Source organism: Leptonychotes weddellii, chromosome 7, assembly GCF_054177405.1.
Source record: "Leptonychotes weddellii isolate Sample4059 chromosome 7, ASM5417740v2, whole genome shotgun sequence".
Lineage (NCBI taxonomy): Eukaryota > Metazoa > Chordata > Mammalia > Carnivora > Phocidae > Leptonychotes > Leptonychotes weddellii.
In genome coordinates, this window is record NC_138375.1 from 95,304,209 (window position 1) to 95,327,188 (window position 22,980).

General features: G+C 41.6%; 1 protein-coding gene across 10 annotated transcripts in view; it reads right to left on the minus strand.

Annotated features, from left to right (window-relative positions):
- Positions 1-22,980, minus strand: part of MAST4 (microtubule associated serine/threonine kinase family member 4) — a 519,579-nt gene that overhangs the window by 183,822 nt on the left and 312,777 nt on the right. Inside the window, exon 1 of one of the 10 annotated variants that reach the window (XM_081825667.1) lies at positions 18,468-22,280. The exons of the other annotated variants lie outside the window; for them this stretch is intronic. Coding sequence (XP_081681793.1) covers positions 18,468-18,514 — 47 coding nt within the window. The 5' untranslated portion in view covers positions 18,515-22,280. Of the gene's footprint in view, positions 1-18,467; positions 22,281-22,980 lie in introns of those variants that run through there. 10 annotated transcript variants of the gene reach the window in all.

Below are 22,980 nucleotides of genomic sequence, written 5' to 3' on the forward strand. Positions count from 1 at the left end.
ATGGACTCTGAGAAACAAATAGGTTTAGCCCAGTGATGTATATTAAGGAGGGCACGTACTGCATGGAGCACTGGGTGTTATACACAAACAATGAATCATGGAACACTACATCAAAAACTAATGATGTACTAACGTAACATAGTAATAATGATAAAAAAAAGACCTCACCTTCTGCCGGACCCCCTGCTGTTACAATGTAACACAGTAAGTCCAAGCCCACCTGCTCCTCAGCTTGACAGCTGTTGACTCATCACCTTCTCTGTGCCCTGAACTCAATCATCGTCAACACTCAAAAATATGTGTTAACTTCCCCGTTACATAGATGAGGAAACTGGGATTCAGAGATACTATGTAACTAGTCCCAAGTTCCTTCAAGTGAGTGGCAAGGCCATATGTCCCTCACAAATGGCAGGGTACAACATCTCACAGCGAGGGCTAGATATACTGAAGTGAATAATGGTCTCTTCACTTTCAAGTCGGCATCCCAATTGTCAGCTTCTGTCAAAATCATGAGAATGATCAGATCCAGAGTCATACACTGAGGTTTCTGGAACAAGGCTAACTGGTGTTCATCTGTTATCATGGAAAGGAAGCACCACAAAGGTAAGTGACAGCAACGAAGCCCTCCAGAACTAAACCTCCACGGTGACTTTACTCAGGGACTCAGCCACAAATGTTGCCACCAAGCACAAACTATCCACTAGTGACATTTCATAGCCTTACAACCAAGAAGCTCCACATAGACCTTGAGACAAGAAAAGCTCATTGGCAGCAAAGGGATAGAACTTTAAGCTATGTATCTACCCCTATGAAATGAAGTCAGCTACACAAAGTAAAGCCACCACTGAGCTCCTTAAGTAACAATGTTATATAAATGCTGTGTGCCAAATAAAAGCTAGAACTCTCTGATGAATGGGGTAGCATTGCTCGCTACATAGTTTAGTGTACTTTAGATCGATTTTTAAAACTCTAGCTAGACAACGAGGCCTATGTAGTTGGGCCAATGAATCATCAGCAGAAGGGCACCACACTCCAGCAGTGGTTGCAAGCTCCTTTGAACAAATTGCAGATAGGCACTTTAATGAGGGAGAAAATATAAGCAAACATAACTAGTCAAATCAGATCCTACAGGAGGGAAAGCGCATTAACTGATGTGCTGATATCTGCCGCCAAAATATCAGCTAGGGAGAACAAAAGGCTGTCAAAGCAAGACGCTGTAACTAAGCCAAGACAGCCCAGGGTTTGGGCTTAAGCTGCAATATGACATTCTCAAGAGGAACATGAGTTTTGTTTCCAATGTCAGCTCTCTAAGTGATTTTTTATTGATGTCATATTTTTAGGACTTGCTAGTTCTTCCCGATGACCAACAGGAGATTTCAATAGACTGTCATGATGACCTCAGATATACACACTGAGATAAATAAGAAATTTTCTGTTATCCTTAAACACTCTTTTATGACATAACTTCCCTACCTATGCTGGTAACAGTGTCCAGACACATTCCTATCCCTCGAGTGCATCTCTGAGCGACCCTCCAAGTAAGACAGTTTACCAAACCCTTATTGAGATCAAATTCACCCTCGTTGAAGTAAAGAAACATGGAGAAGTTAAAGATGAACATGCACATGGACACACACACACACACACACAGATGCAACAGTTCAAAATGGGATAAGGCCAACGATGGTAAAGGAAAAAGAACATCTCACCTGCACCATGCTGAGAAGTGCAAGGCCTTTTCTCTACAAGGACAAAGGGGGTCCTGACCTTGCTACTTTCTCGTTGGTGAGACTCTGGACAAGTAACTTAATCTCTCTAAATTCTCATTTTATCACCTATACAATGGGAATAACACCACTGAGTAACTCCACCTATCCTACCTCTTCCCACAAAGCGGAGGCCTCAAACCATTCCCCAGGAATAAATAACAGGATAAAGCTCAAATAAACAAACAGTAAAACTGACCTCACTGGGTTTTTATGAGGAACCAATTAGAGTTTGTATGTGAGAAGTGCCCCTAAACTGGATGGCACTTTACAATTACTGAGCCAAATTGATCTTGGCAGAGATGCTGAGTGTTTAATGTTCCTCTAGAAGCAATACCACTACACAGCCCTCAGAATTAAAGTGGGTCAGAGAGTCTCTTGAAAAAATGAAATCCCAAAATTAAATGGGGGCAAAAATAAGCCTGGCCCTAGCCTTCTTTATCCTTCAACACCCAAATCAATTTATCAATTTATAGTATAGGGTGATAGAATGCATGCTCTCTGGGTATAACAAACTAGGAATGGCTTTTCTTTTTCTTTTTCTTTTTTTTTAGAAATATCTAAAGCTTCTGGCCAATTTCTGTCAAAATAAATTCAATGCAGCTAAGCCAGTTCAGGGACACAGTTTCCAGTGGCAAGTCTACGGGACAGGTGCTGCCCAAAGTTAAGTATTGCTGATCGACTATAGTTTTTACTCACTAAGCCTCCCATAGAGCCTCAGAATCCTTCTCCACATGGAGGTCTAAATGCGTCTTACAAAAGAGTAGTCAGAATGAAGCGTCTCTCACTAGCCATCCCTAGAACACAGAAATGAGCAACTGACTTATTGTCAAATGTTTTCCAAAATGGAAATTTCTACTTTGAGCTGATAATTTCCAACAAATAAATGCATCGAGATTAAATTCATTCATGAGATCAATATATTCAGCCATTCGAGGTAACATTTTCCAAGTACCTCATGCTAGGAGGCTTAAAAATGAGCAATGCTATTCAAAGTTACACGTTGTACTATATTATGAGGTACATGGAAAAGGCAGCTGTTTGTAAAAATTTTGCCTTTCAAGTTTTTAATGGCCAAATTATCTATCCCACAGTCCACTGCACAGAGCTTTGGGATCTCAGTCCAGTGCTACTTTTTCTTTAGCATAGTTCTGTTTGTTCTTGAGAAAAAAAACAATGGGCTGCAGTTCACCTCCACAAGTAAAACAAAGACCTTTGTCACTGTTAGAATTCCTCAGGCTCCTTACTGGCATCAAAAGCAGGAGGGGCTATTCTGTCTAGCTTCTGGGGCATTTCTAGGAGAGCGAGAGGCTATGGGCCCAAAGTGGAACTTCAGACGATTCTGGTATCTCTCCAAATCTCCAAATGTAGGCTTATTCCACAGTTAACTGGACTCAAGAAATCTCAGTTCTAAGTTACAACTCAACATGCCTCCCCAGGGCTAGTCCCTGTTCCCTGAACTGGGGGAACTGTTTTTATCCTCGAGTCTAGACCCAAACCACGGTAACAAAGAGCAAGGTGAATTTTGCAGAGCATCTGCCTCCCCACCCACAACTGGAAAGCGTTCTCAGTGTCTGAGGATATCTCACACACCTTCATCCACATCACGCATGACGTCCTGGCAACGCTTCCCAGCTTTGGGATCCATCTCTAGCAGCATGCTGGATGTTTCCACTTGGCCATTTCAATATCATATTCAGACACGACATTATAAACATGGCTAAAATGAAATTATTACTTTGAAAATGGATTTTTCTAATTTCCCTTTTTCTGAGACAACATAATTCCTCTGATCTATATGATGCTTCCTTCCTTCTGCAAGGTCTACTGACTCATCTTTCCTAACATCTTCTGCCTTCTTCCTTCCCCTTCTTAAGGCCGTCCTTCTATTCTACTCTTTGTTTGCCCTTTCCTGCACTGTACTTCTTCTACTCTATTCATGCCATGGGCAGAAATCTCACCAAACTACCAAGTTCATCAGACCAACATCCTGGTTAAAAACCTCAGACACACCCCACACTGAAAAAATAAAATGCAAGGCCTGTAAGTTGGCACGAGAGACAGTCTACAATTTGTTCCCAACTTTTCTTTCCTATGAAATCCCCTCTATGCAGAGTCTAGTCTTACTCAAGCTCTTGGGCAAGCTGGTTAATTCCCCATCCCTGACCATGTGTGTCTGCACCACTCCTTCCATTCCTACTCCCATGCTTACCCCTCAAGACCTACCTTCCTCTCCTCTCCCTTAGCCCCTCACCAACCTTCATAGTCCATCTAGTTCAGATCCTCTTCCTGTATTCCTAAATCCTCCAGCTGTACCACTTAGGTGGCTTTTGTAACATAAACCTTAACATTTTATTTTTTCAGGTATTTTGGCTTAATTGTTACTAAAAACCAAAATAAGTTCCAAGAAAAACAGAACATCTCTTCTTGACATCTTCTTCCATGATGTTAGTAGAGCAAACCAAACATAGGTGGTTCTATTTGCTGACTGGTTGATATGCTACAACTCAAATAGTTTTGAGATGACTCCTAAGGACTGATTTTTAAAACACACAATAAACCAGAGTGGGTGCATTTTAGGTTTTGCCTTCATTGAGTAAACCTTATTCTCATGATTCTAACTGGCCTACGGCCGCCCAACTGTGGAAGCTCTTAAGAAACTATCATTTTTGGGGCACCTGGGTGGCTTAGTTGGTTAAGCGACTGCCTTCGGCTCGGGTCATGATCCCGGGGTCCTGGGATCGAGTCCCGCATCGGGCTCCCTGCTCTGCGGGGAGCCTGCTTCTCCCTCTCCCACTCCCCCTGCTTGTGTTCCCTCTCTCGCTGTGTCTCTCTCTGTCAAATAAATAAAATAAAAAATCTTTAAAAAAAAAAAAAAGAAACTATCATTTTTGGAGGGAAGGAGAGAACAGAGGAGTTTATTTTACTTTACTGAAATGATTATTTTTTATTTTAATGCTGTGCTAAAATGATCACAATAATTTCAAAGTTTATCTTCTCTCATGTTCATTCATAACCAAACTTACAAACTTCAACACAGAATAAAACAGTGTCTCAAAATAAGCAAGCAATATAAAAACTGATGTGTGATTTTATAGCAGTGCTACACAACAGATTCAAGCTGAAAAATAAAATCCACTTTGAAGCTCCAGAGACGTAGAGAACAGAAATGAAAATGCTTTAGGAGATAGGATAAACAGAGTTCCAAGCGCCAAGTTCAAATCCTCGATAGTCACTGCGATTGTATCAAAATGCCACTGGATCCAGTACACAATTAGGCAAACACTGACAAAACAATAAATTACATCTTCTATCAGATTTCTTCAGTGCTCTTTCCCCAAAGGAATATAGCATCAAATGGAATCTCACTTATTTCTGTAAGTCTGGTGATTTATCATCTTTTTTCCCCCTTTGGAAAGAAACAAGGCCAGTATAAGCTCAGAGTATAACCTTATGGGTCATTAAGGTGAAGAACAGTGACTCTGCTTGTGAAGCTATTATGAGGTATCTGAATCCAAACACTGCCGAGAGCCTGAATAAACAAAGCCACCCAAAGAGGCACATTTACCCCTCAAACGCCTACAGCTATTGTTGTGATCAATAAATTAGACAATTTTAAATGTTCTGGAATCTGCAGTCACTCTCTGCTTTGTCTTTTCTCTTTCAAGAGATACATTCCATCAAGGGATCATGTGGGTGATCTACAAAATGCCTTACACTAAAAAGGAACCCCAGAGTCATAAAGATAAGACTGTCTATACCAGATCCCTGATGCTAACCTCATGTATCATCCAATGCCACATAATTCTGGGGCTTGCTCAAGCTCTCAGGCTGCTGGTCTCTGTGCTATGTTTACAAAATTTAGCTCCTTTTACACCTTCCATCATTGATACAAGGATAATAGATGGCAAAGGAGTGGAGGATGGTGGTCAGTGGCCATTCAAAGAATCAAAGGGGTGTTCAGTTATCCATACTGTACTTCACACTGAGCTAACTAGGAAGCCCATATGAACTAGATAATGCTTTAAGTTCTGCAAAGTTAACAGGTAGAGACAGGATAAACCAAAGCCTGTTATAATCACTGCACACAAAATATTGAGATCTACACCATGGGGATGCTAACTGTTCAGATCCTCCTATAAGATGCCATGGGTCCAGGGATTCTCTCCCACACCCTGGATCCTAGCTGTAGCTAGTACATTTATCCCAGTTTCATAATATCTCATCATTCACTGTCATGTTAGAATATGCAATAACCTTCATACAAGGGTCGGGTTCTGTAGCTCAGTTTCAATTCTGTGTTTCCAAGAACAATATGAAGCTAATGATAATAAAATAGAACACTCATCTTGGAACTTTTCACCAACGCTGCCTAATTAATTCTCACCACACCTCCAAGGAGTATTATTACCCTCATGTTAACTGCTGGAGAAACTTGAGAATTTTTTAATTCTGCATTTGTATTCATTTACCAAGACACCTTTGTACTTCATATTATCATCACCATCTTATGCTTTCAAGGAATATCACAACTTAATTCTCTTATCAACAGGGTGGGTGTTAATGGCTGCAGCAACATTTTAAGTACAGGCAACAGATTTCAAGAAATGATGTGAAATCTCCTTTTTTTCCAGTCTAAAAGCAATGCAGAAACTCACGAAAATATAGGGCAGAACTGCCCCCGGACCGTGCAACACACACACACACACAGAAATTTCTTCATCTGCTCCACGATGACCTAGTAAATAAAAGAGAGCTGCTAAAGCTCCCAAGAGTAATTTCAATATATTCTAAAACCAAAATTCAAAAAGTTGGTCACAGTATTTGGTCCAGAAAGACTGTAATAATGACTACTCCTGAGTGGTAGGGCCATACATGTGTTTTTGTTTTTGTTTTTTAAGATCTTATTTATTTATTTGACAGAGAGACACAGCAAGAGACGGAACACAAGTGAGGGGAGCCGCAGAAGGAGAAGCAGGCTTCCCGCGGAGCAGGGAGCCCGATGTGGGACTCGATCCCAGGACCCTGGGACCAAGACCTGAGCCGAAGGCAGTCGCTTAACGACTGAGACACCCAGGCGCCCCTATACAGGTGTTTAATGGGGAATGCTAGAGAGGAAGTGTCCTGGCTCCCTGCACGCGGTGGAGGGCTCCTTCTTCAGGCCTGAGGAGGTGTGGCTTCCAGTAGAGTTTCAAGGGCCTGGGACGCTCAGAGCAATGGGGAGACACTGTCCGCCCCCAGGCGAAACAGGCCAGCCCTGGCTGAGGGAACCCTGCACAAACTGCTCAAGTTAAAGCAGCAGGCAGCAGAGCCCCTGCGGCCCACGGCCTGACTTCCAAGGGAAACCAATTTAACGCTCATTGCACGATCTAGGCTCCGTCTAAAACAAAATTTTTTAGAGAAAAATAGGGCACCCCAACTCAAAACATACTCCCCAGCCCCATAAGCACACTCTCAACAGAGGGACTGGAAAATTTACTTGTGTACTGAACTAAGCAGAACTCCAAACGGAGTGACAAAATCACTTCCCTTGTAAATAGAATATTCTACTCAGAATGCAAATTTAACATGATTGCAAACTCCAGTGTGTTGAAGGAAAATGTATCAACAGTGCAGCTCTAAGCCACAGAGTGAGAATGTGGGCTCTCCTACCAGATGCTCGAGTTTGAACCACATCAGGCCTCTTTCTTGACATAAGTAGGTGGGTATAATTTGTTGCCCAAACTTGGAGGGTTTGAAAGTCAGGGAAGGCACTTTTAATAACCACACTGGGACAACAGGCATGAATTGAACAGAACCTGGGCAAACCAAGATGTGTGTTGGCTGAATGTAACCTTGTTTCTCTGTGCCTCCATTTTCATGTTTGTAGAATGACGATAGTTGCCTTGCCTCAAAGGCACATTGGGACAACTACATGAATTCATCTCTCTGAGGGACTAAGGACAGCACTGGGTAAGTAGCAAGCTCTTGACAAATGAAAATTAAGCCAATACTTATGCAAATATCTAAGTTAGTCATGTTGGCCTCTCAACCAAGTCCTTAAACCAGAGAGCAGAGCACATGAAATGTAAATACTTAACAAAAACCTGAGAATCATCATGATAAAAACGAATGTCCTGGAAGGCTGCCCCAGGCCTGGCCTATGCAGACACCTGCGAACGCAGGAGCACAGGCTGGGTAAGGACTCATGCGTTCCCGGGGACCCCAGTGAACTTGAAACTTCTGGCTGCCATCTGACCTCACAGGACTTCATGCCCTAGGCTCAGTAACTTTGTAACAGGTACGTTTATGGTATCAGTTCAAAATAATAATAATAACAACAACAACAACAACATGTTCTAGAAAAAGAAACTCAAAGGAAAACTACCAAAGCATCTTTCTGCGGTAAGTTTATTAGAGTCACCCTTCCCCATTCCCGCACAGGAGTCTATTCCCGACCCACCCCCTCTTGGCGTATCTTAGACACGTCACCTCATTCCCACTTCTTTGGATTCTTAGAAGCAACAGAAGCCTCCAGGTGGTGGCAGAGGCAGAAACTGGGGTGGGGCCCAGGGAAACGCTAACCTGCCTGTCCACACTTCCCCTGCCCCACTCTGATGCCAGCCATCCCCATCTCTACCCGGACCCACACCCACAGGACCAGCAAAGCGTTCACGATTAAGCTCAGCTCTGCTCAGCGGAGCCGTTCCTCGGACTGTGTGCACTAAACAGATTCAGTTCTATGTAGCAATTCCGAAATAAAACTCAAGGATGCATAAGGCAATTCACTAAAGTGTCACATGCACAAAAGCACGGGAACTGGAATCCGTACAGTACAAAAAAACTGCCATCTGGTACCAGCTTCTTCTGATTTTCTCAATGTTCCCCATCAAATGAAAGGGGAGAAACTAGGATTAAAAAGAAATGGTCCTGCTCATCCTATCAAGTCAATGAAACAAAAAGGGTTTAGTAGTCACATGACTTCCTTTCGCTTCCAGGTTCCCCAGGAAAAGGAGACACAAAATCATAACATATTGCCATGTATTTGGTAAATACTTATTATGTCTGCCCATCACCATGGCAACAAATGAAGGGCATTCAGGCAGCTGTGGGTACCCAGGAACCCTTCTAGCAGCAACAGGACAAACTGACAAGCTTTTAGCAAAACTAGATTAGGTGACATTTGTCCCTGATGCCCTCTTTTATTACAGTATTGTCTACCTGTCCTTCTCACTACCCTTTGGACCACTATAGGTCCCATTCTTGCTAATACACATTTATTGCATTAAACATCTATAAGCTATTATTCTTATTCTTGTCTGTGAGGCAGGGGATTTGCAGATGAAGACAATGAAGGTCCATAAAGTTCATGACTTGCCCACTGTCACAGAGCTTGCATGTGTTAGGGGCACTGACCTCACAGGACTTCATGCCCTAGGCTCAGTAACTTTGTATCAGGTAGGTTTATGGTATCAGTTCAAATAATAATAATAATAACGTTTTCTAGAAAAAGAAACTCAGGAAAACTACCAAAGTATCTTTCTGCAGTAAGTTTATTAGACTCACCCTATGAGGTGACTATGATTCCCAGTCTGTTGGGGTCCCAAACTCAATTCCTCCAGGACCTGACAGGTAACATCAATAAAGGAAGCTAGCCAGGTGGGGTCTGTAGGGCACCGGAGAACAGGAGGCCTATTAAAAAAAAAAAAAAAAAAGGGTAGCAGGGACCCAGCTCTACACTAGATTAGAATCACACCAGGAAGGAATCCAGACTCCCCAAAGGGCTCTGGAGTTTCTCAAAGTAGTCCCCCGAAGTCCCCAGTTCAGAAATCTTTTGCTGCCTCAAAGCACATCCAGCGACAACAATTGATTTTATTAAGTATCTATTAAATACCAAGCGCGATTAGGTGCTGTGGAGATGGCCAGAGAAAAAGGCCTCCACTCTAAGGAGCTTACGTTCCAACTACCTTTCCTTCGAGTGATGTATCCTCTTTGGCGCGGGATCTGCCATGACTTCTAGATCGTTTCCTCTGTCCCTCGCTAGAGTGAGGCATGGTCTCTAATATACTCTGGGGTTCACCTTTCTTTAACAACGCTGGTCTACGTTGGCCTCGAACCTTACCTTACTTATAACTGATAGCTGGTCAGTTTTTACATGCTGATGGCTATCATTTAATATTTATGAAAGAATCAAAATGCATGCCCTACCTCTCAAAGCGTCAACACCATTCTCAAAGTGTACGTACTACGTAAGCATAGGCCATATTTTGAGCACAGGTTAAAACTTCAGAACAGCCTTGAGCCCCAAGGATAACGGTCATTTCTCCAGCAGTACAATATTTAAGGAGCCTCTACGATGTGTGTCAGGCACTATTTTAGACTTTGCAGATACATCTGTGAAGAAAAATAGACAAAAAACATTGTCCTTCTGGATTGTGTAGCACGGTGGCAGTATTCTTCTCGAAAACTAGTACTGAATCCTACCAGCAACGTGCCATGGGTGACTGCAGTCACAGCTGACACAGGGCGAGGGGGATTAGTGGGGATCTAAGAAGAAACAGAATACATGTTCTGTTGCCAACTCTGGTATAGCTGACTGTGTGTCTAGGGCCTGAGACTCCAGGAACCAAACGGAGAGGTGAACTAAGGATGGAAGAAGTCAAACAGAAGGAGTGTACAAAGTGCCACAGATGCTCCAATGGATGCCATCCACCAAGAAGCTGGGGCGGGAAATGGAGATACGGAAGAACATGCTCTCGCATAACAGAAATGCAGCTACTGAGCAAAGGCAGCCAGCCTCCAGCTACTTACTGAGTCCCTATTGAGGGCAAGGCAGGCTAGGTGCCAAGAAAGACACTGAGAATGTAAAATGAGGCAGCTTCCCTTGGCATCTTGCTACGTGATCAGAGTCGAGATTATGAGCGGACACGGGTCATACCCAAATTACTCATGAGGCACTGACGTCATCATTATATGAACAGCCACTAAACTGTCATCAATTTATTAAGTACTGAGGATTGTGGAAATTCTGAGTAGCTCTGGTTGCCTCAGAAAGGGGAAAGGGAAGGCATATATAAATTCCAATCAAGGTTTTTAACATGTTCTCTGTCACATTTGTACCAATAAACCAATATTTGGGTCATATTTTTTTTAGCTTGTGGACAAATTATGTATTTTGTATCTCTCCAGCCCTGCTGGAAGACAACAAAGGTGTCAGAATTTCGGGCTGGAAGGGCCTTTGGGAATCATGTGGTCTACTACTCGGCTGGCTATAGGAATGACCCCCGCATCCTTCCAGCTAAGTGGGAAGTTGGCCTTCCTGGGAGACTTCCAGTGGCACGAAGCTGAAGGTTGAATGAGGCAGCCCACCGTATATTCAGGAAACTTCCTTACAAAATTCTTCCCCTCAAACTGCCTTGTGGTCTCCACACAGCAGTGCAAGGTTCCACTCCCAAGACGGACCAAACTAAACTGAAACTTCACTTAGCACCAGAGTTGGCCTAGAATCTGCAGATGTCTCATTTCTGGGCAACCTTCAGGAAGCCTGAGCTGGAAAGCTAACTCCTGTCTCAGCATCGCCTGCCTCCAGGGCTTTACTATGAAAGGAACAGAATCTTCCATTGCCATATTTAGAAACTGTATGTCAGCACCTCAAAAGGGCACATACACTGTGAATGCTCACCACCACCACTCTCCCCCCAGATGTGCAAACCCCACTCATAAAAAAAGAACAGAGAAGAAATCTGATCCATCACAATCAAGAAAAGAAAAATCCATGCAGGGTTACAATAAATCCTTTTCGGTGGTAATAGCATGAACGTATTTGGAATCTCTCCACTCATACCAGATCATTATTTGGGGGCACACCATTAAAGATGCCCAATCCCAAGCTGCCAACCAGATATCGCTACCTAGAGATGTCTCCGTGGGTTCAAGGTCAGACTCATCATGATGATTTTCCTCCCTCCCCAACTCTGCTCTCTTGGGGTCCATTCACTTAATGCTAGAAATCTCAGTGCCCATCATTTAGTCAAAATTATCTATTGAAGACCGACCATGGGTGCCTTTCTTTCATCAACTTTTCTGACCAAGATTGTTAGCTATTTAGCAAACTCATTTCCTCTGTTTCCTGAGCACAAGTAAGCTGTACTTTCCAGCCTTCCTTGTCCATAGGTGCAGTCAGAACAGTAAATCCTGCACAATGGCATATGAACAGAACTGATGTGTGCCATCTTCAAAGTCTGGCAGTCCACCAACTCCCATGGTCCTTCCCGTTTCACCAGCTGGAAGCTTGAAGGCACGTGCTGAAGGGCCCCCTAGATCCCTAAATGACCGTGTGGAGCAGATAGTCTCTCATGCCCTTGGTCTGTGAGTGAGGAATACAACCCACTGTATGTGAGTCATTCTCTATTTATTTCGTGGTTCATGTGTGAGCTGTGATCTAACTAAGACACCTTCTCCTTCCAATTTGCTCATTTATTCATTCTTTAATAAATATTTCTGAAATACTTACTACATTCCAGTCATTGAGAGAAGCACCAGGGAAATAAAAATGACTAAAGGAGGTCACAGGTCTACCTAAACCAGATAATTAAAATTCAATATAAATGATCTCAGAGTAATGTGTATCTTAAGTTAGTCACAGTGGAAAAACACGAGACTTCATTTTGAATGCTTGGCTAGTAAAGCTGGTTTATCTCTATGTGTGTTAGCATCTTCTCCTGCAAACAGAAGGAATATCCCTTTCGGTCTTACAATGGTGGATTAAATTGAATGAGATCATGTACATGAAAGCATCTGGTCAACTATAAAGTACTTTGCCCATGTGAATTCAGTTCATGGCACCTGTCCTAATCCAGGACTTGTTACTCATGAAATACTGTACCAGCATCCTCATTGGAGTTTATACCTGAAATCCAGTCTGTTCTTAATACCCGTAAAGGGTATTAAGGGTAAAGGTAACTTTTCTCAGTCTGAGCCCAGACTGGTCCTTTCCTGATTCAGAACTCTGGAACGTTTACAAGAAGTATGTCAAACTTTTTAGCTCAGTTTTCACGACCCAAATTAATTTTTAAGTCCATATCAAACTGCTTACAACTTCTGCTCCTCTTCTCCTTTATCTGTCTTAAGTTCTAGCTACACACAGCACTTCTACAGAGTGCCACGACTGTATACCTCCTTCCCTCTGTTTTACATTCTGCCGGCTTCTGTCCTTTACCACCATCTCTCCGCCTTTGAAACACCAAGATTTTTCAAGGTCCAGTTCAAGTACCACCAGGTACAATGCATCTTTCTCCAAAAACACTCTCCCAACCTCCTCCTCCCCTGTGCTGCCACAGCATTTGTCTCAGACTCTTTTCTCCTCTACAACTGATAGCACCTGCATTTTGAATAGCTTATTGTCTTTAGGAAGGACAAAGAAAAGGGTATGTGAGCATTTAATGAAGACATGTTACACTGGAGAAAAAATTCAGAAGAGAGTCCAATTACTTTTGGTTGGATCACCAAAAGGAGACAAATTACAAGAGCAGAAGAATTCTCTCAATTGTCAGAAAACTATTCCTATGCTTTAGGATCTATTATATTCAGGGAGCATATATTTATGCTTTATGAAAGCTATTACATGGAACTTTCATGTTGAAAGTCACTTTTACAATAAATATAATCCTATCAGCAGAAGAGTAGAACCAAAGTTCAAAGTCATTAATTCATTTCCCCAGTCAATTCTTCTTCACAGATTTTAGTTCAGTCTTATTTTAGAAAATGAGAGAAACAAATATGTTAAATTGACCCAGTGATGTCATCTAAGCATAAAGCTTGTAAGCTTTTAAGGAAATGGCCATGAATTTTTTCATTCATTTGCATATGTGCAGAAAAGTGTATTCACTAACAAAAAATAATTTAAGTCACTCTTTCTATTAACTGAGAATTTCATTCTACTTTCTCTCTTAGGATTAAAAAAAAAAAGGTTGGGGGGGGTGCTGGATATTGAACGTGTATCTTCTAATTAAGTATGGGGAGACCCACTCTAACCAGACATTGAATTCATGAAAATCTTAATAGACCATAGGTATTACACATACAATGTGAAGAGGACTTTCTACCATGTATTCTTTTAACAAACTGGGCTAAAATGCATGTAGAGCTCCTTGGAGATCTTTCACTAAAGAACAGAGAAGAATTAATTTACATCAGCCTGTGAATGAGAGGGTGGAGATGTACCTGGGAGTTCTAAAAGAGATGAAAAATTCTAGTCCTTTTAGACAATTTAAATATTCTGTCCTGTAAATAACAGGATACAAAATAATTTCTGGCAACACATATCACAATACTTTAATCTGTATCAGGAAATATTTTCTAGAAACTGTACTAAGTTGTACTCTAAGAGATACGTCAAAATTTGTAGAATTTAGCAGATCGTTTCCTAAGAAAGCGAGAGGAAAAACTAATATACACACAGGAGTTAAACAACTAGTCACCAGGCATGAAGTGAAATATAATAAGATGAGCTAAATGGGAGAAGCACCGCACATTTTCCAGGTGCTCCCGTAAATCACCAAGCAAACAACTCAGCCCGTTTCCTTGCTCTGTTAACACGAAGATGACAGTTAGGAAAGGACTGTGTAGTGTGTATTGCAGACTTGCAGGTTTCCAATACTTGTTGTGCGGTCTGGGGGAGGGAAGGCAGAGACAAAGCAGCCACAGGGGCCGGGCCGGCACTGGAGCGCGCTTACCTCCAGAAGTGAAAAGCGAAGAGAGGACTACAGGGGCTGCCTGGGCTGGATGGGGTTGGACTCAGGCTCCTTGGAGTGAGACTGAAAGTTAAAATAATGTCATTCCAATTGGGGAAATGATGGCAGTAAAAACAGCAACGCTCATTTAAGGGACTGTGTTCCCTTTAGGCCAGAATCACGGTGGCATGCCTATCAATACCCGGAGGTCATCAGCTCACCACTTGCCTCTCTGCAGCTCTAAAATAGAGAACAAGGGCAGTGCGTCCTGCTGAAATTGACATCCTCACAACACCACTGCCATTTGCATTTATGCCTTTTCTTTGTCACAGAGCAACTTAGCAGGTACCTTCTGTGATGTCTGCAAAGAAAATCTAGTCCTGTCTTATTCAGTCAGTGTATTCTATTTCTGATCAACAATCAATGGCACATCAGTGGAACTAGAGGGAAGTAGTTATCAGACAATAGAATTCAAGTTAAATACTGTAGTTTTTAAAAGGCAAAGCAGCAAACGTTTCCAAATAGGAAGACAGGCTCTTAAGCACTTTGCAGTGAAAACCGCCCAACATCATTTTCTGTAATCCTCAGGGGCAATGGTAAAAAGTGTTTCTTACACTTACATTTATAATAGATAACTTGAAAATTTCTTACACATATTACTATAAATTATTTTACTTTCTAGAAAGGTTTTTTGAATTTCATCTGTCAAAGGACCATTATAATCCCCGCCCCCACCAACCTATCCAAACCACCCAGCACATTCACCAGCCAGCTCGCAAATACCCATCACAGAGGGGTGAGCCTACATTGCCTTTATCTTTTTTTTTCCTTTTGGCCTCCCATCTCTCCTTCTTTAGGGAAGAGATAAAACTTAAATTTGTCAGGTATCTTACTCATAAAACTTTTGCCAATGTAGATACGTCAAAGTATGAAGCCAATACTAGTCAATTCCCAATTATTTTTACATGGCAAAATCAAAATTAGAATTGGCTAGGTACTCTGGTACCAACTCTTTGGCTGAAGTGAGCAGGAGAAATTCCCACTACAGTGCAATGAGATTCTTTAAGAACATTCCTCTCCACTGGCCATGACCCTACACCATACCCAGATGTTTGCCTATCCTAGAGAAGGGGTTCTGGAACGGAGCTGTATGTTGGATGATTCAAGCTGGTTGTGCCCTTTGCTGAACAGAGAAATGGCAACAGTGGTAAAATCAGAGTTGGGCTTATCAAATTCTCAGTTCCATCCTTGTTTCCTATTATATGGATAACTGAGACTTGGCTATATTTGTCTTAAACTGAAATATAAAATTACTACTCAAAATGCTCCCACTCATGTTTCCACAACTTTTTTTTTTTTTTTTTTAATCTTTTAAAACCATTCTCTGGTTTGGTGCCAGTACTTAGTAAATGAAGGAATGGATTTCCTTATACATTCAGAGCACATTCAAAAGTCACTGCTCTTAGACATGCTGTACTTTAACTTAGCAGCTCATTGGAAAACTCTCAGGAATGTCTACTGATACAGACATTATTTAACCTCAGTACAATCTTATCTGCCCCTTTTGGTCCAAAAATAGGCATACATAGGCACCGAAGCCACGCCATGTCTCCAAGCTGAGCCAGGGATCATATGTGTTCCCAAGCGTCTATTTCTATCCTTAAACCAATTTCTACCCTTAAATTGAAAAAAGAAAAAAAGCAACTTACTTTCTCAGAAACTGTAAAGCCACATATATGCTATCTACCTATCAGAAATTTCTGAGTAAATTAATGATTCATTAATTTCTGAAGTACTTATGTATCATCTAGTATCTCACACCCAGAAATTTCAGGTTTTGAAACAGGAATCAGAAAGTGGTTCCTGTTTTTGCAAAGTCAGATGGAAAACTCTGAATTGTATCTCCAGAGTAGAAAGCTGCAGTGCCTACGGAATACGCTCTCCTCCAAGAGAAACAGTATTGTCTCGTGGAAGGACATTCAGCAACTACTCCATGTATTTGGTGTGTCATAAGGTCCCCAAATAATTAAAATAATATACATGTTAAGTCTGCTTTTAATAAAATCAGTGATTTTTAAGACTTCCCATTATAACATTTCTCTGCAGTGGTTAGAAAATGAATTTACTCAAAGACTGCAGAATTTGCTTTCTCCGTGAATGAATGTAAAATTGACTACGTCAACCTAAGAGTGATTTTACATTTCAAGGTAAGCAACATGTTCACAGTAAATTTTATGCTAACACTACAATGACATTTAAGAGTGATCCCTACTCTACCATGTCAAGCTCCTCGGGTGGAGGAGTCATCGACTGTAAATGCACAGTAACATTTAGAGGCTAGACCCAGGGGGTGTGGCCCGAGCCAACACAAAATCCAGGGAACCCCCTGTGTTTAACTGACCCGTATGTGCTGCATCATCGTTGATGAAGTCATAAAATTTGTGGCCTACCTCAGACTCTCAAATTATGGGTGGAACATTTGATACAACTGAGCTTGTGTGTTAAGAAGTTACTCTCAAGTGTCTCCTCCTAAAGTGGACAAGATGCTAAAAACAAAAGAAAAAGGCGTCATGTGGAATGATACATACGACTAAGTCCGAAAAAACAACAACAAGGAAGTGGGACAACGTGAAACAATGCTGGGGTTGGTGCTCCTGGGTCTCAGACACAAAAGCACTGACATCTGAGCTGTGCATTTCCAGAATATGCTAGAGAGAGGTGGGTTAGGGAGAAGAATGAGTACATGCCACTGAAGTATGCCACAAGGATGGTGATGGCTGAATGCTAGGGTGGAGCTGGGAGGTGGGGACAAAAGATCAGGGCCACGGGTAAATACTGCTTGTGTGTCCATTCTGAAAAATGCCACAACTAGCAAGGAGGTTCTAAGAGCCCTCTAACTTTTTCTAAGCGAGTACCTGTTAGTATACAATCAGTGTAAAATTTGAGAGCAAGGACTGATTAGAAAAGTATTCACATCACTTCAGAAATGTGGTGTTTTTGTTAATTTTTTAATTACAAAGTAATTGCCCTTGTATGATGCATCTCCAGGATTCAAGAGGAATAATTAATACTCGGAACTGGGCACAGTACTCTCTTCCTGCATGCTCTTCCAGTATAAAATGACTGGGATTGTATGAATTTCAACTAAAATATAATTTTCTATCTTTACTGGAAGTTAGAAAAGGGGGCATTTCTCTTTTTTGACCAGATTTACATTTGACTGTTTATTATTTTCAGTGTGCCAAGCACAGCTAACTCACAGTTTCTGCATCTTTGACTAACAGATTTAAAATAAAAATTTGCTGACACTTCCTGCATCACAGATGTTTAACTTCTGCGCCACAAAGGAGTGTGGGCATTTTCACGTGGCTACATCAAATCAGAAGGCAGTCAGATGAGTTAACGGGTTAAAAAAAAAAAAAAAAAAAACAGCTAAGCAAACACAGATCTCAACTAGGTAAACACCGCATGCAGTGGCTGGAGACTGCAGAGAGGACTCAGAATGCACTCCAGTTCATTAATATTCTGTTGCACAAATAAAACATGGATCACATCTAATGAACGTTACAAATAACCCTTCTCTTGTACTCTAATCCATTGTAAAGTCTTCTATTATTCAATGCAGACAGAGGCCTTTCTTTAGAAAAAGGCAGCATGGGGATAAACAAACAGTAAGAGAGGAGAAAAAGACAGCTACACCATGGCCTGCTGATACATTCTTTCACAATGAGCTGTTAAGATGTTTCCAGCACTGGGGTTTAGTAACTTTAAATACGCAGCCACACTTCTCCTCTGACTGCAGTGCAAAATGCAGGGTCTGGCTTTCCCCATCCTCTGAAAACCAAATGCTAGGCATTTAAGACATGTTCTTCCACCTCACACCGCAGTGCTCTGAGGCTGTCAGTACAAACAAATGCTAAAGAGCTATTGGTCGCAGGAAAGCGAGTGCCATGCAGAAAGCATTAAAATATTAAAGACAGACAATACTTACTCCAAGGTCAGCCCCGGAATCTGCAGCCTTTCCCGCTGGGCTTTCATGGTTGTTCTGTGTTACCACACTGTATTGTAACCAGGACACACATTCCCTGCCAGCATCCCGGTGATGACAGAGAGCCAAAACGAACCTCTAGAAAGGACTGGACTAACAATCTCTCTAGGGGGAGGGGGATCCTGCAAGTTTGGGTCCTTCCACCTCTAGCCGTAATCAAGGGATGTCAGCTGCCTTCCCCAGGTTAAAGGCAGAGCACACTGCACTGATTTCATTAAGGGAACGAGGCTTTCAGCTCTGCATATCAAGTAATTGGTTTCTCATTTTTTTTTTTTTTAAACAAAGTCGCTCCACTCACAGACCCAGTTTTCACCTCAGTGAAATGAAAAGTCCTTTCATCATGCAGACTGGGAAAAAAAAATAAAGCAACAGTATCATACTTGGGAAAGAGTTTATCTCAGCAAACCTCAACTATTTCCCACCTCCCAGGGATGCTCTCAAATAGGATGCGGCCACCCTGAGGAAGTTCCGTTGACTCTTCCCTTGGTGGAGTTAGCCAAATCACTCATGTGCCACAAGAAAGACACGGGGAATGGTGCCGAATGAAAACAATTAGATTTTTTTCTATATAAGGCAATCATCAGAAAGGAATAAACTAACTACATTAAATTGGGGGATGTTGAACTCTGATGTGAGGTAAACCCTCATGTGAACAGGCAAAACCCTACGATGGGAAATACCAACTGGAAATGCAAGAGACAGGAACTTGTATTTTTATTTTTGAAAAGTGATTTTTAAGAATGCCACGATGCTACATACTTTACAAAAGCAATCAAAGATGAATAAGGAAGCAAAGGGAGAACATCCATTTTGGAAGCCTGAAAGTTTCATCCTGTATTTATTCAAACAACACAATTTTGCACAGTATTCCTAACTTGGGACTAAGTGTACTTCCACTGTGTCTGAAGAACATATCTGACTCACTTCTGATGCATTTTAAAATGTTTTAAAATTCAGTAACCACTGGTCTGCTGAGAAGTAGTTGATCAAATTAAATTTTATTTTAGCAAGAATTCTAATCCTCAAGCACGGCTGCTGGTCCACATGCACACAGCCAATCTGTGATCAAACAACTGTGTTCAAGTAGTTACATTTAAAAAGCTATCAAGTCAAATTCCATCATTTCACAGATGAAGAAACTGAGAGCATACAACTGGTGACAGTGCTAGGGTTAGATGCTGGTGTATTTATTCCCTATCCCAAAGGCCTTCACTTGCAGGGATGCCATGTGCAGTTGTTCAGGTTGTGCCCTGCACAAAGGTGCTGGGCCAAAAAGGAAGTGAGGGCTGAAGTCCAGCCTGCTTCCCACCTTGCTAAGCCTGCTGCATGGCTCTGGGCTGCTTCCACCAACCCCAACCCTCTTTTTTTTTTTTTTTTTTTCCATTTTAAACAAAGTTACCCTCAGCTTTGCATCCATCTAGAGGGTCACCTGTTTCTAATTGCACAAAGGCTCATGTGGGCTAGAGAAGGTTCATAAGATACTCCCAGAACTCTTCTTTAACCCCTAACCTGCCAACATGCTCTGGGGTATTTGTTAACTAGGTAACAACTTCTCCTACTGTTTGGGCTCACTCTACCTTTTAGTGGTAGCAAATCCATACTGGGAATATAGTCATTGCGTAGTGACCATAGGGAGGCAGACAGAAATGTAAACAAATCATTTTAACTAATATGAAAAGCATAACAATAAGAAATGATAAGGATATAATAGAACACAAAGCAGGTGGATCAACTTTGCTCAGTAAAGTTAGGGAAAGCATGAAAGGAAACATGGCAAAAGCCAGGTTATGATTAAAAAAAAAAAAAAGGAAAGAAAGAAAAAATTCCATTCTGCCTCCCCAAAAGCTAAATTTTCCAAATTTTTTATTTTCTTAAAATAACCTCATTTTAAGAATCACATCAGAATTTTATTCAATAGACTTCTCTACACAGATCTTAAGTGAATTTCAGTTCCACATTGCCAATGGACAACAAAACCGTTTCCCTTGAATTTCCTTTCAATACCCTTAATTTAAAATATCCAACCCAAACTCCCCATCCTCCTCTCTCTGACAAATAAATTTCCATGCAATGTAAAATATCCAGACTCTCACCATTCTTTCCCCCTGATTCAAGGAATGTCCTACCTTGGCTGGATGATTATAATTTCCTTCTGACTGATCTCTCCACTTCCTCCCTGGCACCCTCTACACTTTGTTGGATACACTAATTCCAGAGTGATTTTTTCCAGAATATCACTCCTGTGTTCAAAACACTCAACAGTTTCTCTCTCACTCTGAGTAAAGGCTAAAAATCTAACAAACTGCCCCCCCCAAAAAAATCAGAAAATCGAGCATCCATAGGAATGACAATGGTAATGTATTAGAGCATACCTAATGTTTAAGGCCATGAGTTCAAGAAGAGAAGGGAGGAAGGAGGTTAAGGAAAGAGTGAAGAAGGAAAGAGGGAGGTAGGGAAGGAAGGAATGAAGGACAGATGGAAAGAAGGAAAGCAAGGAACCAGCCAGCAAGGACCCCCTTTGGAAGATGCTGGGGAGCTACCCCATTCATTGTGAAAACTGGAAAAGGAAAAATATTAACCACTAATGCTGATTTCCCTATGGACTGCACCTCATGGATAAGAAAATGATTCTCTTTATATAAGTATTCCAACTGGTAAAGAAAGAGTGCTACAATTAGAGTGCCACCTTTTCTCAAACCCTAATAAATGAACGGACCTAGGCCATGATCATGATGACTGGGTGTTCTGTGCCTCTTGGTGCAACAGCTATAAGGTAATCCTACTGAAAAAGCCACGCCACCCCAGGATATAATCAAGCTTCTACATCAAAGTGTCGATTACAGTATATGTAGGGACAAAGAGATGTCGTCAGCAAAAGCTAGACTGGGAAAAGTGAAAACCACGACAAATGACCTGATATCTTAAACCAAAATGATCAAGTGGGGATGGGAAAGAGATGGAGAGGTTAAGTAAGAATGAAGAGATAAATCCATTAATTGCAACCTATGAACCTGTGTGGGTCCTGACACCAAACAAACACATAATCGAATACTTGGAAATAATCAGTGTAACAGACACACACACTGACTGGGTATGTGGTAATCTTAATTATTTTAAGAGAATATTGGGATCAGGATCACTTTTAATTTCTTATCTTTCAGAGATACATATAAAAATATTTACAGGTTAAGTAAAGTATGCTTTGCTTCAAAATAATCTGGGGAGGGCGAGTAAGATATAATATTAATTAATAATAGTATTACGATTAAATCTGGGTAATGGGTACATGAAGGGTGCACTACACTGTTTTCTGTAGTACCTGTCTGAAATTTTGTGTAATAAAAAAACTGAAGAGTTCTCACCATGCCCACAAAGCTCCACGCGACATGGACACACCCACCCTCCCTGGCCTCCATTGTCCCTGTAACTCCACTCCTCACTGTCCCTCTTGTACCTCAAACCCATGTCTATCTCACGGCCTCTGCATTGACTGCCCCATCTGCCACCAACTCTTATTCCCTAAGACATCCAAACATCCCACTGAGTATCATTTCCAATGATACTCAGGTTACTTGAAGTCGCAAGCCTCCCTTCCACCTACTGTTTCCTTCTCTTTCTAATGTATTTCTCTCCTCAGCACCTATCACTTGAGACATATTTTATATTCATTTATTGTCTCTCCTCTACAGGAGTGTGGGCTCCAAGAAGTGAGTGTGTTCTTTTTTTTTTTAATTTTTTTTTAAGATTTTATTATTTGAGAGAGAGAGAATGAGAGACAGATAGCAAGAGAGGGAAGAGGGTCAGAGGGAGAAGCAGACCCCCTGCTGAGCAGGGAGCCCGATGTGGGACTCGATCCCGGGACTCCAGGATCATGACCTGAGCCGAAGGCAGTCGCTTAACCGACTGAGCCACCCAGGCGCCAAAGATTTTATTTATTTATTTGAGAGAGAGAGAATGAGAGAGAGCACATGAGAGGGGGGAGGGTCAGAGGGAGAAGCAGACTCCCCGCCGAGCAGGGAGCCCCATGCGGGACTCAATCCCGGGACTCCAGAATCATGACCTGAGCCGAAGGCAGTCGCTTAACCGACTGAGCCACCCAGGCGCCCAAAGTGAGTGTGTTCTAACTCCAGTGCCAAGAATGGTCCATTCAAATATTCAATAAATGTCCGCTGACATTTCAAAATACACTACAAAGCTGTAGTAATTGAAACAGCATGGTACTGGCACAAAAACAGACACTTTGATGAAGAGAACAGAATAGAGAGCCCAGAAATAAACCCATGCTTATATGGTCAATTATTCTAAGACCAAAGAGGCAAAAATATGCAGTAGGGAAAAGACAGTCTCTTCAACAAATGGTGCTGGGAAAACTGGACAGCTACATGCAGAAGAATGAAACTGGATCACTTTCTATCTCCATATACAAACATAAATTAAAAATAAATCAAAGACCTAA